Genomic DNA, 16,711 nt, shown 5'->3' with positions numbered 1-16,711 from the left:
CATATTTAGAAACTGGTCCTCTACCCACTGATCCGGCCAGCGTGGCAACAGTGACGTCATCACCCACGCCGCCACCACCATCAGCCCTGGTGCCTAGCGTTCCGCCCAGCTCTGGCGCGAAGCTGCGCTGTGACTGCACGCCTGGAAACGGGGCCTGTCGCCAGGATCGCGGCGGTCGTGGCAAGTACCACTGCTTGACAAGCAATGGTTGGTGTGTGGCCGTGGCAGGACGAATCACGGCTTCGTCGCCCGTCGTCTACTCACGCTTCTGTACCAATGATCTGAGCGACTGCGAACAGACCACCACGCGAAACAGCCAGGTGAAATGCTGCAGCGACTCAAGGTTCTGCAATGAACGCCTGACACTGAGCCTCAGCAATGATACTGACTCTGTGGTTACAGACAATGTAGCAATTGACCATGATGTTGTGCAGCGAACTACAGCCTTGTCGAAGACAAACGTTGGGGCTTCGACTGCGGGTCTTCCAGGTAAGGACTAAATCATAGTAAATGTAGTTGTGTCCACACATACTTAGCCGTGACACAGGCAGGCACACACGCACACACGTACATTAGGCAGGCACATACACACGTAAATTCCCCCCCCCCCCTCCCCCAAACACACGCCTCGTCTCCAGCCTCCCCTATCACCCTGCTTGAACCCACCCACTGCGAAACTGACCAAACCTGACTCATACACTCGCTCTGTGTGAATACTCAGGTAACTTTCTACTGTATGAGGTGAAGGATATTGGTGCTTTTGAGTCTGCCATGGCTTGCTCAATCATAGTGCTGCTCCTTGAGAGTGTCACAAAGTGGGGGAGTCAACCCTAGGCACTCAATCACGATCTTTCAAGACAGATAGTCTCTCAAGAAAGGTGGTGTCTCATGACAGGTGACCTCATATCGCAGTGGTCGCTTAACACAGGTGCTAGATGTGCTCACGAAATACATGGCACAAAGCAATTCATGGATGGAAGGCACTGGACATACACAGAGGCAGAGCAGGGGTGTCTACTCATACTCATAGTACGACTAAAAGTACAATAGCATTAGCACTGCCGGTGGACAAGTACAATGATTGTGTTTCTTGAACTGATTTCGACCTTGATGATAGCATTGTAGATCTGCTGAGCTGAGGCTTCTCCCCCCCCCCCCCCCCTGAACTGTAGAAAGACTAGATGCTTAGAACAATCTAGATCATTCCACTGTATGCATGGTTGCTTCAGGCCCAGTCTAGCTAATGGAGGCTGGAAGCAGGTTTTGAGGACTACAGGGTGCTTGAGCACCGGATATTCAATGAATTGGAACTACATGTACTCCACTTTTCCCGCCCTTGTTTGAAATCTTTGCCAAATACTCCCATGATTGTACTGACTGGAGAATGATAATTGTTGGAACAAGCACTTTGTAGATGTCATTGCCTTAAGTAACTGTTTCCCTGGAGGCTGTTTGCAGTCAAAACAAGGCACACCATGCACCCTACATTCTGTGTGGCAAAGCAGTACAGGTTGTACTGTTCTAGAGGACAATTCGGTCTTAGATAAGGAAATGGGGAGGGTAGGTTCTGCTCAAACACTCCAGCATGGAGCCATGCGCATAAGCCTACACTGTACGCTGAAGTGTTGCGCAACAACCATCAACATGGTTCTATCACACTCGATTAGCAAGATTAGCATTAGAAAGCAGCCTGCTCTGAATGTAAAAGGGTGCAGAACAGGAGATGTGTGCTGGCATTTTAGCAATGAGTGGAAGCAAAGTAATTAATTGTCCTTGCCCAAGTGTATCCCCACGTCCAAGGGTACCCCCACGTCCAAGTGTACCCCCACGTCCAAGTGTATCCCCACGTCCAAGTGTATCCCCACGTCCAAGTGTATCCCCACGTCCAAGTGTACCTCCACGTCCAAGTGTACCCCCACGTCCAAGTGTACCCCCACGGCATGATGTTCTGGGCGTGTGCACCTGTACTCTACTTGAAGTACATGTACCAGTCATAAACACAAGTACGCGTTCACATGCATAATGAGTCACAGAGTCCCTCCCGCGCCCCCAGCTCATGCAGTGCGCAGTGTACTGTCCAACAGTAGAGACCAATCAAACAATTATTAAAAAGTAAGACTTCTGCCGTTTTGTGACAAAATAATTACGACAACACAAGGTTAATTAAAAGAACGGTTAAGTCTAATAAGGAATGGTCTTTGCTGGCTAAATGCTTTCCTGCATGGTTCCGCTCCTTACCCAGTGGCCTATCTGTCCGTCTGTCTGTCTGTATATCTGTCGGTCTGTCTGTCTGTCTGTCTGTCTGCCTGTTTGTCTGCCTGTCTATCTGTCTGTCTGTCTGCCTGCCTGTCTATCTGTCTGTCTGTCTGTCTATCTGTTTAGACATAGATGTATGTCTGTCTATTTGTCTACCTGTCTGAATTAGACATTTTGTGTGCCACTTGCCTGGATGTTTGACCCTGGCGTCATGTCTTTACTACATGTACCAGTCTATAATTATAGCATGTGCGTACTGAACGTTGGTATGTATATGTGTGCATATCTGTGTGTGCGTGCGTGTGTGTCCACTGTACCCTATGCAGTCACTAGCCTGAATGTGGACAGTGCGGACAGCTCCTCGTCTCCGTATCACTGGTGTCACTGCAACACGCTACAATGCAACGATTCGTTCCCCTACTGCAGGACAGCTGGCAAGTGCCAGATCAAGAGTCACATACACTCCATAGCATTCAAGGTGAGTGAGAATCAGCCACAACGTTACGTACGACTAAAAGTAGCAACAGGTGCAAGGCAAGGCAAATTATCTAAAGGCAGATTGTTCAACTTCCATAGCCAAACCAGACTGCAGGCGCAAAGCTCGTGTACAGTCAGGGTGGTCCGGTCACCACACCAGCAAAATGCCTTCATACGTTCTACAGCATAGACAAAATTGGCGAAGTGGCGACTGCGGCTGCTGATGGTACATGGTCACCACACTACCGATGTGCGAGCTACGCCCCGGGACTGCCCTTTGACAGGATAGGCATGAGTTCCCTGTGGAGAATCCTTGAAATAAAATTCCCATCTCCATGACAATGTCTTCACAATGGCCGACTTTGTGTGTACTACATGTGATGTGTACTTCATTCACTCACTGGACATTAAAATTAGCTTTTAATATTATCTCTTAATTTGCTAAATCCTATATAATTATAGGATTTTGGTCATATTTTTCAACTCAAAATGGGTGTGGCATGAGAATAGCAAAAAGTATGTGACCAATTCTTCCTTGCTAGATCTTAGTAGATATCGAGAGTTGAATAAAAAATTTTTTTCAAACACTAACATCCCAGGCTCATCTCCTTGCCCAATATTACTAAGGCCTGTGCCCTATTTTTCGAATCCTATCAAGAGTCCATAAACAAGAGTATGCAACTGTGATCTCTTTTCTATGGGCCAGATGTGCGGCGCGCTGCCTTCATTACATCATTCAGCTGTAGTCCGCGCACTGCGGAAAATCAAACACCGCACTTTCCCTCTGGTTTGAAATGAACTTTCGTACGGAACTGGAGTTCACGCGCCAGAATTCAGAGATCGCGTAGGTACTGGAACAAATCGAGCAAAAACGGATGGGCTCATACGAGAAATTGTGAGTTTGAATGCATGCTTTCAGAGCATGATGAAGGCAAGTTGCGTAATGAAGGCAGCGCGCCGCGCACTGGGCCATAACCACAGTTGCATACTCTTCTTTATGCACTCTTGATCCTATATATAGGATTTGAGATTTTATTGGACCTTGTTTTATCCTTAAAACTGGTAGTTTCATGACGGCATGTGCGATATGTCGTCATGAAACCACCCCGTGCCACACCTGCAATGTTCTTCTGCACATTCACTGCTTCAGTCCTTTCCATGACAGCAGCTGAACAATTATGCTCAAATTTCCAATTATTGCTGAAAATGGGTATTCATCAGAAATATTATCGCCCTATGAATCTAAAATGTAAACATTCATGCCTCAAACATATTTACAACTTCCATGAAAACCATTATGCCGTTATTATTGGTTGTGATGACTAACAACAACGGCATAAAAGGCACACATTTTCAAATCCTATATTATAGGATTTTTGGCCAGCAAATTAAGAGATAGTAAAGAAAAAATGACCAAGAAACTACAAGTTACGCTAAAAAATTCTCTCTTTATCAGCTCAATGCAATCTCATTGAGTGTTCTGTGGAGCACATCTCATGTCTTTCCCGTTTTCTCCATTTCTGTCTGCATCCAGCCCACACTACGATGTGTTGAACCGGCATACGTGAGCAGTCTTTGCAGTGAGAGAGACCCGTGCTGCACTGGCGATTGCTGCAATGATGATGCGCCATGTAGGACATGGCCACAATCCACAAGCATGCCGGGTAAGCTAACGGCACAAGGAATTTACAGGTAGTTGATCATCATACATCGCACGTGGGACACGTGATGTGAGTTTGTTTGCCCGTCGAAGACCCCATATGCAGAGTTGCGCACTCGTACCTTGAGAGCTTTAAAAATACTCCTGTTCTTATCATCAATGTGTACTGTAGCAATAGGAAATCCTAGGATGTATGTGGTATCAAGTACACTCGGACTCAAAATACCGCTCAGAAATTTCAAGTGCATAGAGGCTATGGTGCCCGGGCAAGGACCATGCTGTATTTCTATTTATACTGTACAAAGGAGCCTAACGAATACTTTTTTTGCATGTGACTTCGACCTGATTCTTGTTCCAGCTGCTCCCGTGAACACTCGCTCAGAGTACACATGCCACTGTAGCAAGTGCAGTAATCACGAGTGCAGGACGAAGCTGGGCTGCATCGTTAACGTCGACACCATGACCAACACGTCGGAGCAGGACTGCATACGAGGGTACTTCAACATCGCCACGCATTGCCGGCCGTCGTTCACCCGCAGCAACTCCACGACGTCGTCACGCGTCATCGGCAACGTACACTCGTACTGCTGCCATGGCAACAAGTGCAACGCCAGGCATCCCGACTTCAAGGATGGTAAGCAGTACGACTGTGTGTAGCTCTCGCAGAATTCTGACGATAGCATATAGGATAGAATAATTAGACCAGCTCATGGGCCATCCACTGATAAAACCGTAGTGGAGCATCTTACAGCCAATAGCATGCGTAGGTTTTGGGACCCAGACTTTGAGCAGTCATGAGCTTGTTGCGCATGGCCTTTGTCCATCTGTGTGGATATACTGGCATATAGCCTGATGACGTGGCACCTGGAGCAGCAGTGACTACAGGCACTGTTCAGAGCATATGATACTGCAGCACAGTTACAGTAGCATACCCATGCAAGGATCACCTGAACTGCTCATACTGCATGCAGGTCATTTGCCAACAGTGTAGCTACACCATACTTCATACCTGACGGAAAGCAGCTTTTACTGGATGGAAAAATTCCTCCGGAGGAGCTCTCTTTATGAAGTTACGTATCTAATATTGACTGAGTACGAGGTCAATATAGGAAATAAAAGCCGAGTAAAAGACCGAGGCGAAGCCGAGGTCTTTTACGAGGTCTTTTATTTCCTATACTGACCAAGTACGAAGTCAATATTAGATTTATCACAACTGACCAAAGCATGTGTTCAATCTCTAAAAAGGAGTCAAATATAAGCGGTCAATATAGCCCTAAGGAGTGAAATATGCAGGAATATTTGACCGCTTAGGTATGGCAAAAATCTATGTGAGTCAATACTAAGGGAGTGATAAGAGTGTAATTATTCTCCGGCATTATTTTCTGCACGCTTGTTCAGAATGTGGACTTGTAAAGAACCTGACAATATCTCCTCTGATTCTACCTCTCATCTTTCTGCAGTGGTGGGGGACAAGACATTGTTCTGCTATTGCGAGAATGGTGGGTGCAATAACTTCGACACGCGCTGCATAACCAGTCTGCATGGCGGACAGTGCTATGCTGGACCGGAGGGCAAGTTCTGCATCAACCCGGACGAAACGGAGAAGCTCGCGAAGCTATGCGACGGAGGAAAGCACTGTTGCAACACAAGTCACTGCAATCAAGATGGTATGTCGTTATTCCAATTCACTCATCGCGTGCTCGATTTACAAAATATTAAAAGATATTGTGAAATACAATCATGATGTCATAGGCATGGCCAACTTTCTGTTGATTGCTCTGGCACGGAAGATTCTGACGTGTACCCTTAGGTATTGTATTCTGTCTGGCGTTAGGTTTACGAAGAGCATTACAGCCATGCTGCTATGCAGTACATGATGACAACATGCATGTAATCACAGCATCATGATTCACAATGACATCATCATAATATTCTAGTGATGTAATGCTGCCTACTTTCTCTTTGCTCCTGCGCAGTCTCGGACCAAATTACTACCGGGCCCCTCGACATGAAACCTGCCACGGTGACATCACAACCTGTGAAGACTACAAGCCAGCTGAACAATGGTGATGATGATACCGATGACAATGGTGACGTCAGTGGTGGAACAGGTGGAAAGAACATTGACCAGAAGCAGGCAGTCAATGTGCTGTACATATGCGCAGCAATAGCCGGCGTGCTACTGGTGGGTCTTGTTGTCATGGTAGTGATCATGGTAAGAGCAAGGCGACGGCATGCAAGCAAGAGCAGTAGCACGAACAACTCCAGTGCCAGACCGGGCCGTGCACACCCAGTGACCACCACCAAATACCATCAAACAAGGTGCATGGACGCGACGCTAAACGCCGCGTCCTCCTGTCAGCCGCCGGCCTGGTCACCGGAAATGGAGCCGGGTCGTGAGGCAAGTCCTGCGGCTTTAAGTGGTGCGGACGCCGGTGTGGAGCACTGCACACCGGTGTCGGAACGTAAGCCCAGCACACTGCCAATGATCAGCACGTCCAGTTCCTCTATATCCGTACAGTCATCAGTGAACACGTCGCCAAGCCTGCTGACATCATCGTGCCAGTCAAGTATGAATAGCGAGAGGGCGGAAGGTCAAGATCCATCGACGGTGTCCATAGCAGATAGTAATTGCCCCACTGCAGGCAGACACAGTCCCCTGGCATCAGAGCTATGACAGCTACACGGCAGCACTGCAGGACTTCTAGGTTAGCAAAAGAATTTCCAATCAAAAATCAATCTGTTTTCAGTTTTCAGCTTGATTCTCACAGTATTTAGACAAATCTGACATAGTTGAGACTTGAGCATGGATATCAATCTGCTGAACTGTATTATACGTGCTAGAATTGCACCGTAGCTGTCCTATTCTGTGTGCCATGCCAAGACAGCCATTGCTAGCTTTATGGTGGGTGTCCGATCAGGTCTTACTAAAATGTGCCACATGCAACATAACACTGATGCTGCACGGCCTACTCTGTTCTGCTGCACATCCGGGCAAGCCACCTTGTATTGCTCCACAGCAAAGCTTGAACATATAATTATTATTCTATCCTCTATGCCTGAGCCGTACTTTCTGCACATAGTGAAACCCTGACTGAAAGGAACATTGCAGTATTAATTTTGCACCTATAGCTTCACGCTGTTTGACCCACTGAGCAGTTGATTTACAACTTCACGCTATTTGACCCCAGCAGTTGATTCCCATTTTCTTCCTTTTTTGAGTATTCAGCCACCAATGCTGATGAGAATTATTGACTATTATAATCAACTGGCTTTCCCCGTCAAGCCAACCTGGCCACACGACCGGACACATCAACAGCAAAGTGACTTCAGCTCGGTAGTGTTGAGGCAAGCATGCATGGAGAACTAGCATGACTCTGCAGACGGCAAGTCAAGATGTGACAAAACAATGCATTACGTCAGCTGAAGTTAACTTTCAGTTAAAATGCACAGAACGTTGACAATGATCATGGTAAGGGAGTGAGTAGATCAAGATAGAAAATTAATTATCTGCTAGATATCTGAGTAAGTGTGCACATTTGTTTGCAGCAACGACATCCTACTCTGAGGAAGCCATCGCCCAAATGTGACTATGCAGACGAGAAATACATGTAGGACGGATTTCTCCGGGAAGTGGGACAGGGTGCAGACTGTCAAATGAAGAGAATACAACTGAGTGCGATAAATGAGGACTTCGGAATGCGAGAGTGTGAGAATACGAAACATAACAGCAGTGGTTGACATCGGAAGAAGGGGAGGGTGTGCGGTGGGAAAGATAAATTGATGATTGGAAAAAAGATTGTTGTCTGCTTGTCCATCTCTTTCCAAGGCGTAACATAATATTTGAATGTCAGCCATTGACACGTTCATAGCATAAGATATAGTCTGAAATATACGGTAATTCGGTACTAGAAAGTAGACATGTACATGTCTGAAACAGCCACTCCGGGTGGATTCGCAACATTTAAGGTGTCCGCGAAAAGCTTCATACTGCTGCGATCTGTGAAGTACTGGTAGTCTGTGCCGACACCATGGCGCACATCACACACATGTACATGTATGGTTGGGGGGGAGGGGGAGAGGCCGTGTGGTGTGTTAGTGCGCAACTGGTTAGCCCAAGGGCCGGCCACATTTCGACATCACGGGGGGGGGGGGGGGTAGGTGGGAAGGAAGGAGAGGATTAAGATAAGAAAGGAATAATTATAAGTGAACATAAGAAGGGCATCTGCGCCTTTGATCCTAGGGGGTGGTGGCGTTCCCACGGCGAATGCGGAAAACTCGGCTTCCAGCCGAGTCTCACGCGAACCGTGAAATTTATTTATTTCATAAGAAGGGAAGAGGAAAATAAAGGGTACTGGACCTGAAATGGGTGTATTGGTATAGAACTGGGGGGGGGGGGGTGATATGCTGCGCTTACAGGCAATGATTCTCACATGCTGTCCTCAGGGCTAGAATAGCATAGAGTACTGCAGTCTTCATCTGATGATGTGTCCTGCGCAAACAAAAGATCTACTCTGCTGTCAACACCATTGTGCTGCAGCTCGTTGTCAGGACTGTCTGAGGAGCCAAGCTCGTGCGCATTATCAGCCTTGAGAGTTCTGTCTGACTCATCATGAAGGCTCACGGACCCCGTGTCTGCTTCCCTAGCTTCTGCCTCATTTTCTTCATTACTATCAGCGCCATTGTCGCTATCAAAGGTGCAAGGGTAAAGGTCTGTGCTATCATCCATGTCACTGACAAACAATGAAGGTGGTCTGGAGCCACTACCCCTACCACCAACACCATCAATGCTGGTATTCTCAGTGGGGCTACAGAAGGAAGGAGGTGAAGTGCTGTTGCTGAAGATGTCCCTGCCGACGGCTGCATCAATAGGTTCATCTTGGCATGTCGACAGGCTGTGATGCTGATGCATGAGCAAATCAGCTATCAGTGACGAACACTCTGCACCACCGTGACACTCCTGCTGCTGTTGTGGCCTACTCGACCATGCTCTGCCATCAGGAATTCCCTTAGTTACTCTGTCGTTGAGAATTCCTTTAGTTCTCCTTTGGAGACCCCGGCGCACTGTTGACAGCATGACTGCATACAGAACCATGCAAGCGACTGCTAGCAGAAGTAGAGCCGCACCGGCAATGGCTAGTATTGCGAGATCGTCTGTGTGCCCTGTCCAGCCATCCAAGGAAATAATGAAAGACAATGGGGAAATGCTTGCTGTATTTAAAGTGACCTTCCAGTCTGAAAACTAAATTTTAAAAGTTTGTTCGAGCATGGGATAGACTGAGTGGCATGTGAAGAGTATTCTCCTTTGATCACGAAGGTAGGATGAAAAAATCCCTGTTCGCGTGAGACTCAGTCAGGCCAAGTTTTCTGCATCTATAGGAGTGCCATCACCCTCGAGGACCAAGGCGCAGTCGCAGCTTCTGAAGCCCTGAGCGGTGCCGAAATGCCATTGGCAAAATTTGTCTTAAGCCACACCTGTTTCATTCTGAAAATATGTGGCCAATTTGGAACTTGAAGAAGTTGCATATACATGTACATGTACATGTGTGAGATGCACTGCAGCACAATTCCTAGAATCTTTCCGTGGTAGCTCTTTACTAACTATGCTTGCCATTTTTTCATAACTTTTGGCTGCTTGGAGAAAATCTCAAATTCCAGAATTTTGTTAGAGCTGTGAAGAATATGAAGGTTTCAGACATCACCATGTATAATTTCTTTGCCAGATTCATGGTTTCAGCTGTGCATGCAGCTTTCGCCTTTTTTAGTGACTTTGTATTGAGTTTTCACTTACATTCTCCCATATCCTTTGCCACAATGCATGTTTGTAGTAAGTGGGTGTCAACATACCAAGCAGACCATCTGGTAAAAGGAGAGAGATCGCTCTCGCGCGCCTTCGCTCTCCTTATTTTCTTTTAGGGCGCACTTTTCGTCGCGCGCCTTGAGAATTTCGAGCGCATCCGCATCACTATGAAGTTCTGAAAACACTCAATTATTTCGTAACTCGGCTTTCCCTGAACGGAATCGAGGAATCGAAAGATCTATACGCATTAGAAAGTTCTCAGCTGTCGGCTCCAACAAATCGGAAGTCGATCCGAGGTCCAATAGTGGAGTTACGGCACTCGCAAGGTATTTTACGTACCGTTGCAAATTTTCACTTCCGCAATTGGGTGGCAATTATAGTATCTTGAAGGATTTCCCTCTGTTGCGTGACAGTCCGGGCATGCATAGACCTGTGTACGTGTGACGCTAGGCACAGGTCTTTAGCCGTCAGCTACAGAACAAAGCCTCAAACTAAAGGAGCGCTCTACGATGAATACTACAAAATACCATGGATCTTACTTCTTAGCGAATTGTCTCAATTTCCCATTGCGTGTATCATTGTCCCTGATGAATGGAAACTAACGTTGTGGTCCGAACAGCTTTCATTTGTAGTGCGTACGGCGATTTTCCAGAACGAATTTGGCAGCTATTGGGTATTGAATCCGATTGGGGTATGGCAAGATGTTGAAAAAACCCGTATTGTGCTCGCCTTGGATAGATAAGGCGAGCGACTTTTTTTGGGGGGGGGGGGGGGGGGAGGAGGGTGGTGGGGACTGCTCTCCCACCACTCTCCTTGAGAGGATAGCGAGAGTGATTGTTCACTCTCCTGGATTTTTCTTACACGAAGGTCTGCCAAGCGTAACTTAAGTGACCCAGGTTCTAGACTGGGTGCCACTTTAAATTCTGACATGCACACTCTTGCTCGAGCACTAGTATCCATGAATCCAGAACATCTATGAAAAAAATTATGAAGCTAAGCTTACCACTGACTGCGGCTGACAGCAAATCCGTGGTTATGTTGGTACTTCTGTTGCTCCTTGATACCGGTACTGCATCTGCACCTGCCACCGCTGTTGTATCTGCTGAATTGAGGTGCCGGGCGACAGGCACCGGGTCGTCGGGAGTGGCGGCAGTGGCTGCATGGAACATAGAGGTTGCACGGCTGAGGTCATTGCATTTGCTGTGTATGTACTACAGTCATGAAGTGGGACCCAGAGCTGGTTTTGAATTGAATAGCAAAATTGCTGGTTTGTAGTGGGTCGAAAAATATGCATATAGTGTTAGTTTAGAGTGGCAAAGCAACACTAGCACGCTACTGCAAAACTGCTTTGGGCTTTTGCAAGGAAATTGTTCCTGCCCCCCCCCCCTCCAACAAACAACAATGATCATGATCATGTTCTACACCCTTGGAGAAGAACCCAACTGTGTTTCTGCTGACTACTTAGTTAGATTTGTAAGACAAGTCAAACATTGAACCATGGATTCTCTTTCATGGTCACGCTTTATCCCTGGCATTCATGGCGGCAAAGGCAAAAAATAATGGTCAACACATGAATACAATTCTCCCTTCAGCCAGTCCGCTAATGTAGAATGTACATGTAGGCTACCATGAAAATCTCGCTTTCTTCAACCTCTACCTTTTGGTTTCCAGTGATCTCATTTGCGTTCCTCCCTTTTTGTTGCCGTTGTATACTTTTGCGACTAGGGACACAATGTCACCACCAGTTACTTTAGCTCTTTAAACTTAGTACATGTAAGCGTTATTGTATTTTTTCATGTACAGTCAACTCTTGATAAAACGAACACCATTGTGCAGGAGAATTAGTTCTTTAAAGCCGAACGATTCGTTATAACAGAAATCCACTCACACCACGCAAACAACACGTCATGACGGATAAGTAGCCCACGACTATATGTGTGCACTTGGTTACCATGTGGTCATACAGATAATGAGTCGTTAGAAACGAAAACAGTTACAAAGGGGAAATTTTGTACTGGTTCAAACAGGAACATGGGCAATGGTGCGCTGTATCGCGGAATTCGCTATATGCAAGTTTGTCATTGGTGGAGTCGATAGTATAGGGTGAATGTATGAGGCGCAAACAGATGCCTATCTTAGAAGTATCTTATGTCACTGCATTACCTGCTATTGTCGCAGAGCCGGCATTTCGTTTCTTCCGCACAATTGCCAAGCACATGATGAGTGTCCTTAGCCATTTCGTCGAGGGACTGCTGGACGTGCATGCACGTACACACACACACACACACACACACACACACACACACACACACACACACACACACACACACACACACACACACACACACACATACACACAAACACACATGCATTGCATGCTGATAATTAATTTGGTACCCGTTGGATAGTAAATTTGTAACCAAAAACCCATACCTCCTTGTTCTAGGTATTGCTTTTCTACGAGCTACCCTTCTTTAAAAAGAAAAGTAGCTGGTTCTTCTTCAGCTTACTGACATCTCAACTCCACTTGAATGTGCATGGATTCGTGTGGGTGAAGCTTCCTGCCGAGCTGAATTGTTGGACAGATGGCGAGTGAGTAATCTAGTGAGAAATGCTTCTACTGTACCAATACGGCATGGTTGCAATCTGGAAGTCAATGTTTTTCATTGCCTGATAGTGGCATACTTAAAAAAATTTTTGTCGGAACGAATACAACCTGAGGCAGAGATCGCTGAACCCAGCAGTGAGATACTTTCGATGACGGTATCGATATGTTTCCATTCCTGGGCCACAATCCCTTTTTATTTTTTTACTTTGCAAAGTCAAATGGGATCATAGACCAGTACTGTGATAGCGAAGGGTGGAGGGAGAGAGAGGGTTGATGACATTGTACCACTGTACGTCGTGATAGAATAATGTCAACACAGAGGGATAGAGATGATCCCTCCCCCACTATTATGGTTTATTTTTATTTTCGTAAGCCCTTTACGGCTTTAACCCATTTAGCGCTAGACGTATATATTATACTTCAATGAAAATGACGCCCAGGCGCTGAGGACGTATACATATACGTCTTTTTCAATGACTGAAAGTAGGCAAGGTGTGTCACTGTTGTGTCAACATTACAACACAGAATTGCGGCAGCCATGGGAAACAACAGGTTTGAGGTGTCCTCGTTGGTCTTTCGATGATGAACTGGACGGTGCTCACACCAACTCTTTCAAGAGAAGATTGCAATCGTTGCTGGGTTGCTTGATTGTATTTTAGATAAAGGTATAGTTTAGGGTCCCAAATTATTTTAGTGGGTCAGCATGCTCTACAGAGTCCCAGGCATGCACATTACACACACAAGACATGCATAGTACAAACAGGGCATGCGCAATGCACTCGAGGTCAACAAGGTCAATGCACTGGAGCCAGTCGAGGTTAACACGACAGCAGCTAGAGTTAAATGGAAACTCACCAAATGTTGTTGCCGGTAAGTGCAAGCACAACTCCTTTAGTTTAGGATATTGGTCTCTTCGCAGATTCTGCTTCCCATTTTCTCCTTCCTTGTCCGCCAATGTTTATTAGCGATGGCTGGGCGTCCTCCTGCACCAAGACGCATCGTCCCTCACGGAGACGTCTTGCATGACACTCACATATTACAAGAAATGTGGACGGTGTTCACATTGGTTCCTATTTTCAACCAGCCAAAGCTTGAACAGTTGAAATTTCTTGCTGCACGCAAATGCATTCGCAATGAAGTGTTTTGCGTAACTTGTGGAGACGGGTGTGGCCTTACCTAGAGGCAGGAAAGTTGCGATGGGTATTGTTGGAGGTGCCGGGAATGCAACTTTTTCAAGAGCATTCGCACTGGATCATTCTTCGAGCGGAGCCATTTGTCATTGAAGGAGATTTGCTTCACGTCCTACTGGTGGGCCCACGATACACCGCAATGCATCGTGATGCATGAGCTTGGGTTGTCGAAGGTAACCGTCATCGACTGGTTTAATTTTCACCGCGACCTTGCCGTCAACGACATCCTGAACAACCCCCCCTCAGCTTGGAGGCATCGATGCGGAAGGGCAACCCATCATCGTCGAAATCGACGAAAGCAAGTACTTTCATAGAAAGTATCATCGTGGCGCCTGGCACGAAGGCCATTGGGTGTTCGGGGCCATCGAACGTGAGTCGGGATGCTGCATGATGAAGGTATGTACATGTATCTCGTCTTGGTTTCATAATTATGTTGACACGTTCAGTCTTGCAACGTGAAGTTCCTCTTCCGGAAATTGAATGAGGGATTGAAAAGGGAAATATGCGACGAAAAAATTGAGTGCCACGACCGGGATTCGAACTGAGGGCCTTCGCCTTTGGCCAGGGATGCTCTAGCCGCTAAGCTATGGTGTACTGTAGTCTTCATCCAGGCGAAGACAGTTCAACCCTTCCATCAGTCGTCTATTATCATTGTAACTGTTATGTTCTTCTTCGTACAGGAAGTACCGGATAGACGAGCTGAAACATTGGTCGCTCTCATCCGGGAATGGATTCTGCCAGGGACTAGGATAATTTCGGGTGGCTGGGCAGCCTATGCGCAGCTTGCCCATATCGACAATGGTGTACACATCCACGACGTCATTGTCCACGACGACCACTTCGTCGATCCAACGGATGCCACAGTCCATACCAACAATGTTGTTGTGAACCCTCTGGTTCTCTAAAGTGTCAGGAACGAACGACCCCACACGGCACGAGGACAACTATTTATTCTCAACAGTATATTTCACTTTCATCGACTAACAACAATGAACAATGAATGACTGAATGAACAACTGAATAACTAACACTAAAACCACCAGGTAGTTATAGCGTGAAAATGACAGCGTATATGAGAAAAGCATACACATACAACATACAACTACAGCGCACACAGCAAACCGCACATAGCGCATGTAGCGTATACTACGTCGTAATCATCAGCGGTACGGCGGAGTCGGGATACAACTGCATTGACACGAACACAATGTCACAAGGGAGAAGGCCTTTCACTCTCGAGAACTTGTGGTTTCACAACAAACGTGGAGAATATGTGGATGCGCGCCAAGCGCACGCTGAAGAAAAGCTTCGGGACATCAAGGGGCCTGTTTCTGACTTACCTTTCCGAGTTTGTGTGGCGTCAGAGAGTTCGAGGTGATGGCAACACCTTCGGCAGCCTCTTGGTCACCATTCACCAGCAGTATAACATGTAAGCTGTTGGCTAGTGCCCGATGTCTTCATGCCAATCATGGAAAACGAGTTGTGGCTGAGCTCTGCATGCTCCCAATTATTATGACCTTGTTGATCTCGACTGTCTGGTGCATGACTTGTTTGCACTGCGCATGCCCTGTTTGTACTATGCATGTCTCGTGTGTGTAATGTGCATGCCTGGCGCTCTGTAGAGCATGCTGGCCCACTAAAATAATTTGGGACCCTAAACTATACCTTTACCCAGGTTTGAGGTGTCCTCGTCGGTCTTTCGATGATCAACTGGACGGTGCTCACACCAACTCTTTCAAGAGAAGATTGGAATCGTTGCTGGGTTGATTGCTTGTATGTTTTACTTCGGGCAAAGGATGTCCAGTGACGTGAAGGGAATAGAGGAATGGTAAGTTTAGTAGAGTAGGCGAGAGCACAATGCTCCATAGGGCCCGACACGTATGTTAAATCAAACGTTCATTTCGCAAAGCAACAACCTTCGTCTCTCTTCTTCTGTGTCTCCACATGCCCGCCTACTTCTGAACTCATTTGCTTCCTTTCCTTTGGATCGCTACAGTCCTTTTGGCCTGCGAATCCGACTAAACAACATAATGATCACACTCTCACCTGTTTCGCTCATCCTTGGCTGTGTCTGGCTTCAACAATCCATGATCAAGAGCATGCTGTTCGACTCTCCAGCGAATGAAATCGGCTCGGACTATCCTACTGTACACGAGTGAGAAGGAGAAGACCAACCACCCCAAAGTAAGGACCTCAAACAATACAAAAACCAGGCATCTACCCTTCATCTGGCTATTCAGATGAGGGGATTCTTTTCATGTCATGCAATACCCTTCATTTTCATTGCCAACGAGGCCTACAATTACGTAAGACGAGGCGGATACTTTGAAATCTGAAGGTAATGCCGAAGCCGCGGGTATAATAAATTATTAGAATCCCAAACTAAGGCAAAGGCAACTACTGGTATTTTGGCAAAGAGAGCTGACGTGGCCCAAGGCCTATGGCTACATTTATAGGGTTATGTACTCTTGATGTTATCTGGTTATGGGGTTATGTACTCTTGGTATGGATGGTACAATGGTACATGGGGTGTGGGTGGGATAACTGGGGTTCAGTGCAAAGTTCAAAGTACAAGGCACTAGTGCGTACTTGACCACGTGGAGGTCAAACACGTGCACACGTGTGCACTGCGACCAGGCCAGGGCACATCATATCTGGTAGCTTTGTAGTGATAGATGCTTAATTAATAACTTATAAATTGAATTCATATTTCGTGGGGA

General features: G+C 46.6%; 2 protein-coding genes across 3 annotated transcripts in view; one reads left to right on the top strand and one right to left on the bottom strand.

Moving 5' to 3' along the window:
- LOC135822940 (uncharacterized) overlaps positions 1–7,678 on the top strand; it is a 13,153-nt gene extending 5,475 nt beyond the window's left edge. The window contains exons 3-8 of the mRNA XM_065335780.1: positions 10–489; positions 2,583–2,734; positions 4,268–4,397; positions 4,752–5,027; positions 5,854–6,060; positions 6,370–7,678. Of these exons, the coding sequence (XP_065191852.1) occupies positions 10–489; positions 2,583–2,734; positions 4,268–4,397; positions 4,752–5,027; positions 5,854–6,060; positions 6,370–7,070 (1,946 nt within the window). The 3' untranslated portion in view covers positions 7,071–7,678. The remainder of the gene's footprint in view (positions 1–9; positions 490–2,582; positions 2,735–4,267; positions 4,398–4,751; positions 5,028–5,853; positions 6,061–6,369) is intronic.
- Positions 7,679–8,542: 864 nt separating this feature from the next.
- LOC135822942 (uncharacterized) lies at positions 8,543–16,353 on the bottom strand. Of its 2 annotated transcripts, none has more exons than XM_065335782.1 (4): positions 16,038–16,353; positions 12,357–12,445; positions 11,197–11,349; positions 8,543–9,556 (listed from the first exon to the last, which is right to left on the bottom strand). In XM_065335782.1, the coding sequence occupies exons 1-4, from the start codon at positions 16,217–16,219 to the stop codon at positions 8,823–8,825; spliced, it is 1,158 nt and encodes a 385-aa protein (XP_065191854.1). In that variant the 5' UTR covers positions 16,220–16,353; the 3' UTR covers positions 8,543–8,822. The 2 variants fall into 2 exon arrangements, with proteins under 2 accessions (XP_065191854.1, XP_065191855.1); XM_065335783.1 differs by having other exon boundaries at positions 12,357–12,442.
- Positions 16,354–16,711: the final 358 nt, after the last annotated feature.

This window comes from Sycon ciliatum, chromosome 8 (assembly GCF_964019385.1).
Source record: "Sycon ciliatum chromosome 8, ocSycCili1.1, whole genome shotgun sequence".
Classification (NCBI taxonomy): domain Eukaryota; kingdom Metazoa; phylum Porifera; class Calcarea; order Leucosolenida; family Sycettidae; genus Sycon; species Sycon ciliatum.
This window is presented reverse-complemented; position numbering and strand designations above follow the sequence as displayed.

Bases quoted from the DNA above. Each gene is read 5' to 3' on its own strand.
- LOC135822942 (XM_065335782.1), bottom strand. From the start codon at position 16,219: ATGAAGGGTAGATGCCTGGTTTTTGTATTGTTTGAGGTCCTTACTTTG. The intron at 11,350-12,356 runs GTAATGCAGTGA...TGTTCCATGCAG, and splicing joins CGGCTCTGCGACAATAGCAG to CCACTGCCGCCACTCCCGAC. The intron at 9,557-11,196 runs GTAAGCTTAGCT...ATGGCTGGACAG, and splicing joins GCTGTCAGCCGCAGTCAGTG to GGCACACAGACGATCTCGCA.